The sequence below is a fragment of the Oncorhynchus keta genome, chromosome 3 (assembly GCF_023373465.1).
Source record: "Oncorhynchus keta strain PuntledgeMale-10-30-2019 chromosome 3, Oket_V2, whole genome shotgun sequence".
Lineage (NCBI taxonomy): Eukaryota > Metazoa > Chordata > Actinopteri > Salmoniformes > Salmonidae > Oncorhynchus > Oncorhynchus keta.
The window spans coordinates 12,997,018-13,009,737 of NC_068423.1; the positions used below are offsets into that span (position 1 = coordinate 12,997,018).

General features: G+C 46.7%; 1 protein-coding gene across 4 annotated transcripts in view; it reads right to left on the reverse strand.

Annotated features, from left to right (window-relative positions):
- Nucleotides 1–11,985, reverse strand: part of LOC118366789 (helicase SRCAP-like) — a 28,213-nt gene extending 16,228 nt beyond the window's left edge. For 2 of the 4 annotated variants that reach the window (XM_035749489.2, XM_035749471.2), the window contains exons 1-16: nt 11,763–11,985; nt 10,241–10,315; nt 6,919–10,121; nt 6,194–6,241; nt 5,614–5,868; nt 5,262–5,447; nt 4,550–4,889; nt 3,672–3,850; nt 3,452–3,530; nt 3,264–3,353; nt 2,911–3,087; nt 2,495–2,706; nt 2,059–2,236; nt 1,801–1,937; nt 473–642; nt 10–202 (exon numbers count right to left, since the gene is read on the reverse strand). In XM_035749489.2, the coding sequence (XP_035605382.2) occupies nt 10–202; nt 473–642; nt 1,801–1,937; nt 2,059–2,236; nt 2,495–2,706; nt 2,911–3,087; nt 3,264–3,353; nt 3,452–3,530; nt 3,672–3,850; nt 4,550–4,889; nt 5,262–5,447; nt 5,614–5,868; nt 6,194–6,241; nt 6,919–9,840 (5,166 nt within the window). In that variant the 5' untranslated portion in view covers nt 9,841–10,121; nt 10,241–10,315; nt 11,763–11,985. Of the gene's footprint in view, nt 1–9; nt 203–472; nt 643–1,800; nt 1,938–2,058; nt 2,237–2,494; nt 2,707–2,910; nt 3,088–3,263; nt 3,354–3,451; nt 3,531–3,671; nt 3,851–4,549; nt 4,890–5,261; nt 5,448–5,613; nt 5,869–6,193; nt 6,242–6,918; nt 10,122–10,240; nt 10,316–10,406; nt 10,633–11,762 lie in introns of those variants that run through there. The other 2 variants (XM_035749479.2, XM_035749497.2) reach the window with 2 other exon arrangements.
- Between the last annotated feature and the right edge of the window lie 735 nt (nt 11,986–12,720).

A 12,720-nucleotide genomic window follows, 5' to 3' on the forward strand; every position in this document is an offset into this window, starting at 1 on the left:
AGTCCTTACCTTATGTAACCTCTTGACCAGGCCCTCGTTGTATTCCTGGCTACCCTCGATCATACCGGTGAGGGGGTTGGAGAACCACTCCTTGAACTCTCGGTGGGACTGGAAGACGTGGGGCATGAGGAAGTGCATCAGGGACCACAGCTCCATCAGGCTGTTCTGCAGCGGGGTGCCTGTCAGCAGCAGGCGCCTCTGACTGGGTCCAGAGAGAACGTTAAAATGACACTTGGTTGGGATTTAAGTTTATTATATTCTAAGTGGACGAAGAACTTTCAGCTTAAGTTGTCGTAATTTGGACTGATATTGGTTCAGGAAGATTGCAGAGAAATGGGAGCACGTCATTTAAAGGACTTTAGAAAAGCGCTATAAAAATCTTTTATTATTACTATTCATAAAATGAGGATTAGGATGTTCACTGGCAACACATACTGGCCGTCTATAAACATTCCCTTCCCTTAGTGCGGACCTGTTGAAGTTGAGCAGGCTCTGCCAGCGCTGGGACTTGAAGTTCTTGATGTTCTGGGCCTCGTCCAGGATGAGGTAGCGCCAGGACTTGCGTCGGAAGGCCTGGTGGTCCTGCAGCACCAGCTTGTAGGAGGTGATGCACACGTGGAAAGCGTTGGGCTTGGTCCAACCCTGAGTAGAGAAACGAGAGAGAGGACTTTTTTCATTAGCTTTTTGAAACACTGACACTTCAGAGGGCCAGGGCTTTTATCCACTTCAGAATGCAAGGCTGACTTTTTGTTCAGTTGGAATGAGGAAGCACCAGAAAAGAGATGAGGCAGCACCAGGGAAGATTCATTTGGAACACGAAAAGGAAAAGAGAGCGCCAAAGAAACACCGGGGAGGCAGGAGTTTACGGCAGACACAGACAACCGGCATGGGTGGAACTAGGGCTGGGTGATACATCAAATTCATTTCATTAATTAGAATGTGTGTTTTTGCGTGATATTCCAAATGCCTGTTTTCCAATCAAGGTTTTGTTATTTTTTCGTTTTAGAGTTTATGTCCACTTGTTGTCATGTTGTATTTTTAAGCTCTCCTTTTACACCAGAGATCTGCATATAATGACGAGATGCACTTCTTCACACTAACAATGGGAGTCGTTGTCCCAAAGGCTAGAGGACAGTCAACAAGCTTAGGTCCAAAATAAGCCCATAGAAACGCATTGGCCTTATTTTGACATTTGAGCAAGAGTGATACCTCTCACTTCACCTCTTCGGTTTACACACACCTCTCACTTCACCTCTTCGGTTTACACACACCTCTCACTTCACCTCTTCGGTTTACACACACACACACACACACACACACGCTATAAGAAGTTAGTGCATTAAGCATAGTTCTAGTTCAATTTGTAACAAAAACGGTTTTCTTCATAGACTTGAAAGCCAGAAAAGTGATTATTGTAACAACAACAAAAAATAGCAAGTTATTTTTATTATTTTATCAAAATAGTTTATTAGTGGGTCTTATGGTTGTGGAAGGCTTATATTTAGCCTAGGTATAACTTCACTAGCCCTTAATTATTCAGATCATTGCTGTCTGTTGAAATGTGTGTATTTTACCCGTAATTGCACAACAACACTTATTTAGAAAATAAACATCACAAAAAAAACTATATGATTTTTAGGCCATATCGCCCGGCCATAGATGGTACAAGCTGGAGGACTGCCCAGAACAAAGTGCGATGGAGAGCGGTCCTCATGAGGAGCGATTTGTGCTGAGTTAGTAACAATTTGATGATTTGTATCCATTTACAAGGGGATTTGGTGATTGTTGGTAGTGGTTTACCTGTCTCTTGAGTTTCCTCTCCTTCTGACTGCCGTAGTAAGTGAGGATTTTGAATCCGGGACACCAGCGCTTCAGCTCCATCTCCCAATTCAGCATCACACTGGTTGGCACGATGATCAGATGGGGCCCCCAGTTACCTGAACAACCAACTTGATTAAGTATCCGATATCCAGGCTGTGTGCACATCTTCTATTGTCCTGGTAAAACGTCAGTGTATGAATGGACGAAAGCACTGTAATGAATGACTCGATGTCTTACTCTTTTCACAGGCGAGGTGAGCCAGCAGGGCGATGGTCTGGATGGTCTTCCCAAGGCCCATCTCGTCAGCCAGGATGCCGTTGAGCTTCTTCTCGTACATGGTGACCAGCCAGTCCAGGCCGATGTGCTGGTACTCACGCAGCTGGCCCACCAGCAGGAAGGGAATGGGAGTTTTGACCTATTGACGAAGAACAAACAAAAAAATGACACAAATAAAGAGATGCAGACTAGTTACATTTCACTGCATCGTGGTGGAATCCTAGCCACCCAATCCAGCGGAGGCTGGTGTCGCTTTATAAGTGGAGGACAGGCTTATTGGAAGGGGATGAATGGAAAAGTATCAACCTCCCCCTTAAGCCATCAACAAGCTTATAGCAAAGGATCCTTGATTCATGTTTGATCATCTGGCCAGTGTCGGAAGGCATGGGTTACCCACCTTGGTTGTGGCCAGGGTATAGCCTTTGGGCTGGAGGCTCTCTGCAGTAGCAGCAATGTGGCTGATCTCCTTCTTGGGCCGCGGGCCGCTTGGCAGAGGGGGGCTGTGGTCCCCCTCCTTGAGCAGGATCTCCATCCCCTCACCGCACTCATCTTCTTCACTGTCCTCTTCCTCAATGTCACTGACCTCGTCCTCTTCACTGTCCTCGTCATCTGGCGAGAGGTTCATTGAGAAGAGGGGTAACGCAGTGAGGGTGGTATAATCAGCACAAAACGCACATGCGTTTGACATGAAGTAAAAGCACTTGAAAATGTTGATTTTTGGTTTGTTGGTCCATCTACAGTGAGAAGCTTCCCAGAGCTTTCGCAAGGTCAGAGAAAAGATGTTCCAACATTGCTTGTGTGTGTGGGCAGTACCTGATGAGGTGGTGTTGCTCTCCACATCACTTTCTTCTTCCTCGCTCTCCTCTTCCTCGTCTCCAGAATTTTCCGACTCCTCTGTGCTGGCAGGAGAGGCGGACGCTGAGGGCTCCTCGAAATCAGAGGCATACGCTCCTTTGTACTTCTCCAGCAGCTCCTCCACAGTCATGTCACCTGGCAGGGGAACGGGAAGAAAATAACATTTAGAGCAGTCTTAAATAACAGATGTTACAGACAGGGATATAGCAGTTACTTGGGGCTTGAATGACAACAGCTTAAAAACAACTACGCAGCACATTGGAGTCAATATCTGTGCAGCAGATAGACGTTTTAGTAGTGTGGGTGGTAACCTTCTTTAGCCAAGTCATCAAGCTCTCCTGCGTGATCAGCTTCCCCCTCCACTACCTCCTGGGCTGCGATGGTGTCCTCCTCATCTTCAGCTGAGCACCACAGACAGGGACAAATAATTACACCAATGATCACAGCCAAGTTATCCATTGAACAATGCACAACTACAATGGTATTACTAGGGCCTCACCATCCTCTTCGTTGGCTGTGAACTCTTCGTCTTCCCCCACTGTTGTTGACGAATTGTCTGAGCACTCCTCTTCCGAGGCCTGGGGGAAGGAACAAAAGTCAGTCTCCACCGAATAACAACATTTACAGTATGATCAATGAAGTTGTAATGTGCACCAACATATACAAAGGAAGGACATAGGAGTGCGGTATGAGTGAGGGGCTTTGCCAGTGGTACCCACCTGTGAATGAGGCCGTTTGAGGGTGCTGAGCAACTCTGCCAAGGACATGGTCCCCTCCTGTCTCAGCAGCTCCATCTCCCTCCTCTGAGTCTCGGCATCATTGCCGTCCTGTGCCTCCTCCACATCGATGGTCTCCTCGTCATCTTCCTCCTCGCCACACGGAGGCTCAAAGTCTCGGTCTGCAGACGGGGGGGAAGAGAGACAGAGGAAAGTTAAAACCGGTCTGTTAAGGCATCTGGAAGCCGTGCAGGATTCGGTACCAGGATAAGTTTCGCTTCCATTAAGGCAGGCCAGGTCTGATGATTGGAATGTCAATGCACTTTAGAGAAGCATAATTGCATAATTTCTGGCGAGAAAAAAATGGCAGGAGATGAGACTGGCCTCTTGTCAAGACAGCGCTTTCTCTAGTAGTTGAGCAGCCCTTGCACTGAAGTCACTGTTGACCTCCCAATGGCTTCCTGCACAAACAGCAATTTGTCAGCAGCCTAACCCAACAGCCACAGCCAGTCTGGTCACTGGACTGACATCACTGAGCCTGACAGTTGCTAATGGAGACTAAAATACAGGAGCACTAACGTACACCGTAGCAACAATCTACAGAATAAGCTTTGGACTAATATTTGCAATTGATTGCATTTAAATAGCACGTTTAACAAGGTCTCAAAGCAACGCACCCACCAACAATGTGTAGCACCAACTGGTGGCAAACAGCAGGTATTTTACACCAGGATGCACTACATACAACACATCAGCTGATCTAAGAGCTGTGGCCACAACAACCTCCTTATGTTGTAAATTACAGGTAGGCAAAGACTAGCGATTCTGAATTGGAGCAATCTGGATTCACAAGAAACAATTAGCAAAGAAACAGTCCTCACCATCCTCATCCACAGCAAGTGGAAGGGATTTTTTGGGTGGTGAAGGTGCAGTTTCACTGTTCCCAGCCGGTGCAGTTTCCAGGGCCTGACTTAGGAGGTCTGAGTATTTCTCTGTCTGGCCCACGATGAAGTCCAGCTGGAGGTCCAGGGCCTTCTTCCTCTTCTCCTCTAACCGGGACTGCTGCTTGTACTGCACCACCTTCTCAACACTGCCCCAGAAGGCCCGGACCTCCTTGGCTACGTTGGAGGCGACTCGTCTGATTTTGGCGTGCTCGTCCCGCTTGGCCTTCTCCTCCTTCTGCCTTAGCTCCTCGTGGTGTCGCATCACCATCCGCACCACCTGCAGAAACATACATATCTTTTTGAGTTCCTTTAAACTTTTTGAACCTAACCTGAAATCATGATGGCAGTTAAAGGAGATATTCACCCATTTTGAATGTTATACCGTTTCTGTGCATCTCTGAGCGGTGTTCTATCGATTCCTGGGGCCACTTCATGTTTTCATTTGTATCTGAACTATTGCCGTTGAAGCAGGCAGAAATACAGCCGGTATTTTTTACTCAAACCACACGCGGGCCGGATTGGACCCTCTCGCTTTTACACCCCTGCTTTAAGCCATCAGTAGGTAATACCAATCTCTCTGCATTATGGATTCCACTTTGGATAGGTGCCAAGCGATGTGAAATGAAAATGATCTATGGGAGCCTCTGACCTTCCTGGCGACCCCTCTCTTCCACCTTCTCTCCTGGGCAAAGTCAGCAGAGAGCCACTGCATCTCCTCACACAGGTAGTCCCAGTGCACCTTGGGCCGGAGCGGCTCTGTCAGACGGGTCAGTCGCTTTATAGACCAGAAGCCTTCTCTCTTCAACGCTAGGGTCCTGCCCTCTATCTCAGCTTCCTACAACAACACAACATAGTTCACATACGGAAGCAAAGAAATAAAGTTTCTCGTCTAGACAGTTGTTTATTTCATATTTTATTTTTTATATTAAATAAATAAAAAACCATTCAGTTGACATTTAGGACCAAAGGTCAGAAGGATGAGCAGGAGAACGCTGACTCACGTGTTTGGCCAGTTCGGCCATGTCGGCGTGACGCTCCATGCGGGGTCGATAGGGAGTGACCGGGTCCGATGGGGAGGAACCGCCCAGGCCCATAGAGGGCGGGGAGAGGAACCTACCCCGGGGACCTCGGAGAGCGAGGGGAGTAGTGCTGGGAGTCCAGTCACTAGAGGAAGATGGGCTTGGAGAGGGGGGTGAAGAACAGGGCGAGAAGGGAGACGAACTTGGAGTGACCCTGTCTGCTATCCACTGGCGTACCTGGAGATGAGAAGGTAACGAGGACTTTTGAGCAGGACCATAACAAGACTGTGCCTACAGGAACAGAGGCCAAAACATGCATAAAGATCACAGAAAAATCTGTCTCAACACGATGTTGTACATCAAGCTGTCAACAATTGTCTTTGAAATCACATGCGGCACTGAAGACAAAACAAACAGATGAATATTCTGTAGCCTACACCCGTTCAAACTGTGCAGTGTGTGCGCCAACTTCCATCTCAGGTGAAAAGTATCAGCTGAACGATGGTTCAGTGATCATTCTGCAAGTGTGATCCTATCGGAGTGTCTGATACCCACCGCTTACCTTTGAGAAAAGGGCCTTTCTGTCTGGCCTGCTCTGTCTCTGCTCATGCTGGAAAACACACATGGCTTAACATGCGGCCAACTTTAAATCACTCGGGCAAAACACTGCATAATGACAGATCATTTCATGCAACAAATGGAGAAACAATTTAGAGAACCGAGAATGAAATGCTATCATTTGAAAACATGCTGAAAACATGCTGAAAATTAACGTCTTAAATAAAAGCATTGAATTACGACTGCGTGTTCATTTTTCATCACTTGAAAAAAAAAGTATCATGCTCAAAAACTAATCTGAATGATAAACGTATGACTTGTTGCTTTGCACTTTCAACAGGATTTCATGGAATTGCCTCATTCAAATATAATCGCAGCACAAACTGAGCCAGCTACATTTTCCTACATTTAACTAACCATAGCATATTAATTATAGGGCAAACACGGTCAACCAAGCCAAGCTCCAAATTCTTCAAACTGAAAAGGGAGTTTATTATATAGCCGAATTAAATGTTTCAAAATTGCATATCAACACATTACACCTTCATTAAACAATGAAAATATGCATAATAAACAAGTAAACATAACAGTAGAAAAATGTTATTGTGTGCCGCTGGCAGAGCAATAATTTTTATGCGAAAATAATTGTCTCTGCGATATAATTGCTGACTTGGCAGAACATCTTAAGGAAACAGCTAGGCCTACATGGAAAGCCATTTTGGGGCATACCTTGGTCTCTGCCGGGCTGTGGGTGACCATGCTCCTGCGGCCAGGCTTGGCCTCCACTGCCAGGTCAGCCTCCCCATCACTGCTCTCCTCCTTGGCGCTGCTGATCCCTGGGCCCTTCACACCAGCTAGCCGTGGCCGGATAACGGGGAGCGGTCCAGACTGGCTCCCATCACAGGAGGAACTGGAGAGACTACTCCTCATCACATTGCCTGATGTTGAGGGCAACGTGGGGTCAGAGAGGTGCTTGGAAGGTGTGTTGCCAATGGTGGGAGGGTTTAGGGTTTGGGAAACTGTCACTGCTTTCCCCATGGAAGTTTTGATCGAAGTTAATGCCCCTCTGTCAGATTTGCATGGCGTGGGACCAGAGGGAGGGAGCAGACGGGGCTGGGATGGGGTGTTTGTAGAGGGAATTGCTGCTGTGGGTTCTCTCTTGACGGAGGGCTCTGTCTGGCCTCTATGAATGCAGAGAGCCACAGGCTCCTGCACAGAGACTGCGGCTGCCACAGCTTTAGGAGGGCACTCTACCACAGGCGCAGTGTCTGAGCCAGAGCTGGGGCTTCTAGCACTAGGAAGTGTCAAGCTGTTGCTTTGCTGCACGCACAACCCCAACAATAAGGAGGGTGGATGTTTGAGGAGAGGGGTGTCCCCACGCTTTAATAGGAGGAGCTTTGGGTCGATGATGCCAGAGGAGAGCGCAGACCGGGAAGACTCCGGTTTGACCTCGATTGTTGATGTCACATTAACAGCACCATCAACATCCTGCTGGGTATGCACTGGGGTTTCTGTCAGAGTTGGACAGGGCTGTGGATTTTCAGGACCTTCATGAGAAGAAACACAGGACTCTGGTTCTGTAGTACTTTGTAAGGTAACTCCTGGTACCACTTTAAGAGGACAATTCTGCCCTTTACTCTCGGTAATTGGCGAGGAGAGGACCTCAATACTGTGTTGACTGGTTGACTGTACAACAACCTCTGTTAATTCTTCCATTGGGGAGACAAGATAAGACTTACTGGTCGTTGACCCTACTTCAGTTTCACCTGGCAGCTTTTGGGTGTCACTCAGATGGGTGGTTGGGGAAACGCTCACCCCTCTATGGTCTGAGACAGCTGTGCTGGTCTCCATACAAGGTGCTGTAGCTTGTGTACAAGTGTCCGCCTGTCCAACTGTTGTATCTGATCCTGGGACAGTTATGACTAAATCAACCTCACTTGAATCTTCCACCACAGCAGCGTCCACTTCAGTAGTTGTGTTTTCCGGTTCTAAATTATATCTTTCATCAGTCATCTCTACATCTTGTGTGGACAGACTAGGAATAAAGTCATTTGAACAGACCTCCATTTCTGAGAGACCGTGATCTGATGAAAGGGGGCCTTGTTGGATAATGGCTTGATCATTGTCATTACCCGTTTGAGGGGGAGATGGCAGGTGTATGTCTTGTCCCTCACTGGCTGTACAATTCTCAGAGTGTTCAATGAGTGGGTTGAATAAGTTTACTTCATAGCTTGGGGAGAGAGACAGTCTCTCTCCAACAACTTCTGTTGCAATCTCCTCCTCTGCAAAGCTATAAATCTCAAATTCTCCAGCAGCCAGTTGGGACATTTCGATATCCGAATGGGTCCCTTCAATAAACAACTTTGTTTCTCCAGAAGAAAGTTCAGAGTTTAATTCAATAACATCATGTTCTTCCGGGAGGATACACTGATTAACCTGCACCTCCTCAGACAACTCCAGGCTGGTCTCTCCTCCAAGCATCACAGCTCCTTGAGTGTCAGTTGAGAGGACATGCGCAGACACCAGTGGAGTCTCCATCCTTGTTACGTTCTCAGGATTAGACATCTGAACTTCAACAGATTGTTCTGTCTGCATTGAGTCTAGTTCTAAACTGAGGAGGTGGTGGACATGAGGGGTTGCTGCTGTTCTTGACGTCTCGTGTAGAAAAGAGCTTTGTGACTGGATTGTAAGGTTGGCTGAGGGCTCGGCCATTTCAGTCTCCTCCTCTGCCCCGTTAGCCTCAATCTGTTCCTTCGGTTGAGGTGGACTTTTTTCGTTATCGCTCTCACTCTGCCGGTCAGTTGAGTAGCTTGGGGTGGAATTTCCACTGCCAGGAGGCGTGTAGGGTACAAGTCCAGAGTATTTAGCTCCTGGCTGTGGGGTCCCGGATACGTCATTTGGTGGGGCTGGGAGTAGCATGTGTGTGTGTGAACTCCCAAGTGTGACATGTCCACTCTCAGATGGTTCTGTAGGTATTTCAGGTTCTTGTGGTCCCTGCTCCACAGCATTAGCTCCCGGCATCTCTCCTTTGTCATCATTCGAGTTCTGCATGGTGATTTTAGGTTCTGTGGAGATGTCGGTTTGTTTCCTCTCACAGTTGTCAGTGATGGGCTGCTCAGACTTTTGAAGAATGCCTGCTTGCTCTTTGACCTCAGACAGAGGTCTGTGGCTGGCCTGAGTCGCCTGGGTAGGCAGAGTTGTTTGAGGCTGCTCCATCCCTCTGTCTTCTTTGTGGTCTGGGACTTTATCTTTATTTGGGCTGAGGGGAAGAGGGGAGGCCGTTGAGAAGGATTCAGAGGAAAGGTTTCTAGCTGGGTGTTCCCTGCTAAGTTCCTCCATTCCAGTCTCTTGTTTATATTCCAATTTCTCTGTCCCTGGGAGGGGCTGTCGATGTTCTGTCCCACTGACGACCACCATTCCACCTGCACCTCCCTGCTGCAGAGCCTGGTCCTGACCTGGTCCAGCAGCGCACGTCTGTCTGTCTGTGTGGCTGCGGTTATCAGTTTGTGACCCGTAATGCAAATCTTGCTCTGTTCCTTCCGTCTGTATGTCAGAGAATCTGTCTGAGTGAGACTCTGTAGAGACACTAGGATCCTTGGGGTGCGATGGGCCCAATCCTCCTTGGACAACCTCAGCACCACTATCCGACATAGCCCCTTCTTCACGGCTGTCCTTAGTTTTGCCGTTGGGGTGACTCTCTGTGGGCGAGTTCTTTTCACTGACGTGTACGCGTCTTTCTGGCTGTGACGTGGCCGTGTTATCCAGTGGTGGCAGGGGCGCAGCAGGGACTGGATGCAGGGCATGCTGGGATGACCCAGCCACATAATGCTCAGCCTGGGGGTTGCCACCCAGCACAGCCGGAGGGGTGCACTGTTGCACCACCTCCTCCCCAGAGCTTCCTCCCTCTGTGCAGCTCTGGCTACACACTGTACCTGGAAGAAGAGCGAGGAAGTTGTCAGTTGACGTAGATAAGTACAGTACATGTATTCACAGAGAAATTGTTTAATCATTTGTCAAACTGAATCAGTGTCTCTGGTTAAAGAATGACTACCTGTCTGTGGTGTGGGACACAGATCTTCAGTGCTTTCCTCTTCCAGGATGCTGATCAAGGTCCGGTCCACATATTCTGAGGAAAAATACAAGTGTTTAGAAGGTAACCTCAAAGAGTCCAATTATCTATTCCACTGTTCTCTGGTCTACAATAAAATGTTCCATACCATCATAGAACCACACATTATGGTTCAACTCTGGTTTCAGGCGTTTCTCTGAAGAATTGCATAAGTGTACAGTACTGGCCAATGGCAATTAATGAAATTGGCAACATAGTTAGGCCTACACTGTAAACTATTCATGAATCAAACATATTATATGGGGCGGTGGTTTTTTGTATGAGTCAAAGTTCACAACGTAACGTTATAATGTTCCAACAGAATTGAGCAGATAGGTTTCGATTTAGCGACATGGCATTATCAACATATGCACGCGCTCTGGTTTTAATGTCTATGATTTTGACACACGGGCCTCCAGCCATTGAATTGACAGTGTAGCTACACTGTTGCAAATGCAATTCATTGCTGGGTCTACTAATCTGGACATGGCATGCGCAGTGGTAACATTCATTTGTGTTCTTATAGCAGTGACACTTTTCGTGCGCTCTTCAGATAGTATCATTTCAATAATTTGATTAGCTAGTTCGCCAGTTAATGTAAGGTAGCAACAATAGTACTTAGCTAGCTAACTAGCAAGCAACAATAGTACCGAGCTAGCATGCTTGCTAGTTGACTATACAGCTTTATCTATATGAGAGTTGTTGGCCCAAATACCGATGCATTCAACTAGGCGCGCACGCGCCCCCATCCCACCCGAAGTTATGTAATGGTCTGGGCCTTTATAAATGCATTTGTTATTTGCTTGCCGCGAAAAAGGTTTTAAAACGCCGAATTAAACCCCACTTCCCCATGCACTACTGAGGGGGACAATTACTCGTGACGTCATTGCGCGGGGTCAAATAACCACAAAACTAAACCTTGACATCATACATTTATATAATGAATTAATAGAAATAATTTACATCAACATTAAAATAATTACAAAATAAATTGTTGCTGCAATGTTCCTTGCTAAAATTTTGCAACGATTACGAGGGGGATCAAGGGGGTTCGAGTGACCCCACACAGTCCAAGACGTGAAGTAACGTCTAACGGCGTGGCTAGCTGGTGGCAGTTCTTGCTAAATCCTTTTGCACCGCAGCAAAACGGACTGGTATAAGGCAAATTCCATGCCAAAGCCACTGTTTGGCCATGATGTTAGGTAGGTTACGTTACATGTTCTGGATGCAGGTGAAGTATACAGGGAAATGAATTAACAACTTTATAATTGCGTCATCAACGACATGTGTTGTATCTATGCTGCAGTGGAGCATGCATACAATAACTTTGGTAATTCTCAATTTCATAGATTGTCAGAAGTAGCGGAATCCTGTGTTCCGCCGCGAACAAGCCCCCTTAGTGTCCCCCCACTACTTCCTCCATAGCCCCCCCTTCTCATGGCCGCCATCTTAAGTTCCCACCTACCTGAAATTTCCGAGCCGTTTTCTTTTACTAAATTCTTATTGAAGGAGTCGTCATCCGGATAAAATCTTACTCAATCCGTGATGATAGTATTCCAAACTGTCTCTCGGTACCCAACGAGGTACGACTAGGTCCGTGGGAAGAAGTTAAAATACGGACCGAAAGAGAGCGGGTTCGGCTCGCCGAATCTAGCATTTGCGGGGAGGAGACTTTAGACGCAGCGAAATGGTGGAGAACGGCTGCTGACAACGTGAAGTATTATCTCGCGAGAAGTTGCCAGGCACGCCACTGCAATTTTTTGGGACAAGTAGTTGGAAGACAGTGCGTGGATTGCTTTAGTTGAAATTGTAGCAAATCCCATGATAATTTAGGGGTTCATGTTTTGTTTCTATTCTCTGGTTGGAATTTATATTATTTTCATTCAATGTACTCCACTAGGATTTCATTCATTTATCTGGTTATTGCAAATGTTTATTCTATTTCCATAGAAAAGTACCCAATTCCCCTACACCTTTCTGTAATGTATTTGTGGTTTCTACAAACCCAAATGGACTCAATGCAAAATAAGTAACATTATAAACCTTACAAATCGAAATAGCATGCATTACTAGATACTGGTAGATAAAAGCTTTCATTGTAAATCATAACAGGGCTTTGAATGTGACAATAAGCAAATCACCATTGTCAAATCAAGAATCTATTTGACAAGAAATATGAATTACCATTACTTGCTTGGTGGTCACAAAACACTTTAGCCATTTACAATTGTACAGATGGGTCAGGATGCTGAAATTGGACTAGGTGCTTGCCTACCATTGTCTCTACTGAAGGTGTTAGTGCTGGGCTGGAACAAATTCCTGCTCTCCAAGGTTGGCGTTGGAGCTCCACGCTGTATGCGCTCTTCAAATAAACCTAAATTCTGGAAAGCACAAAAGGTGCACAAAAATGTCAGAGTACATAA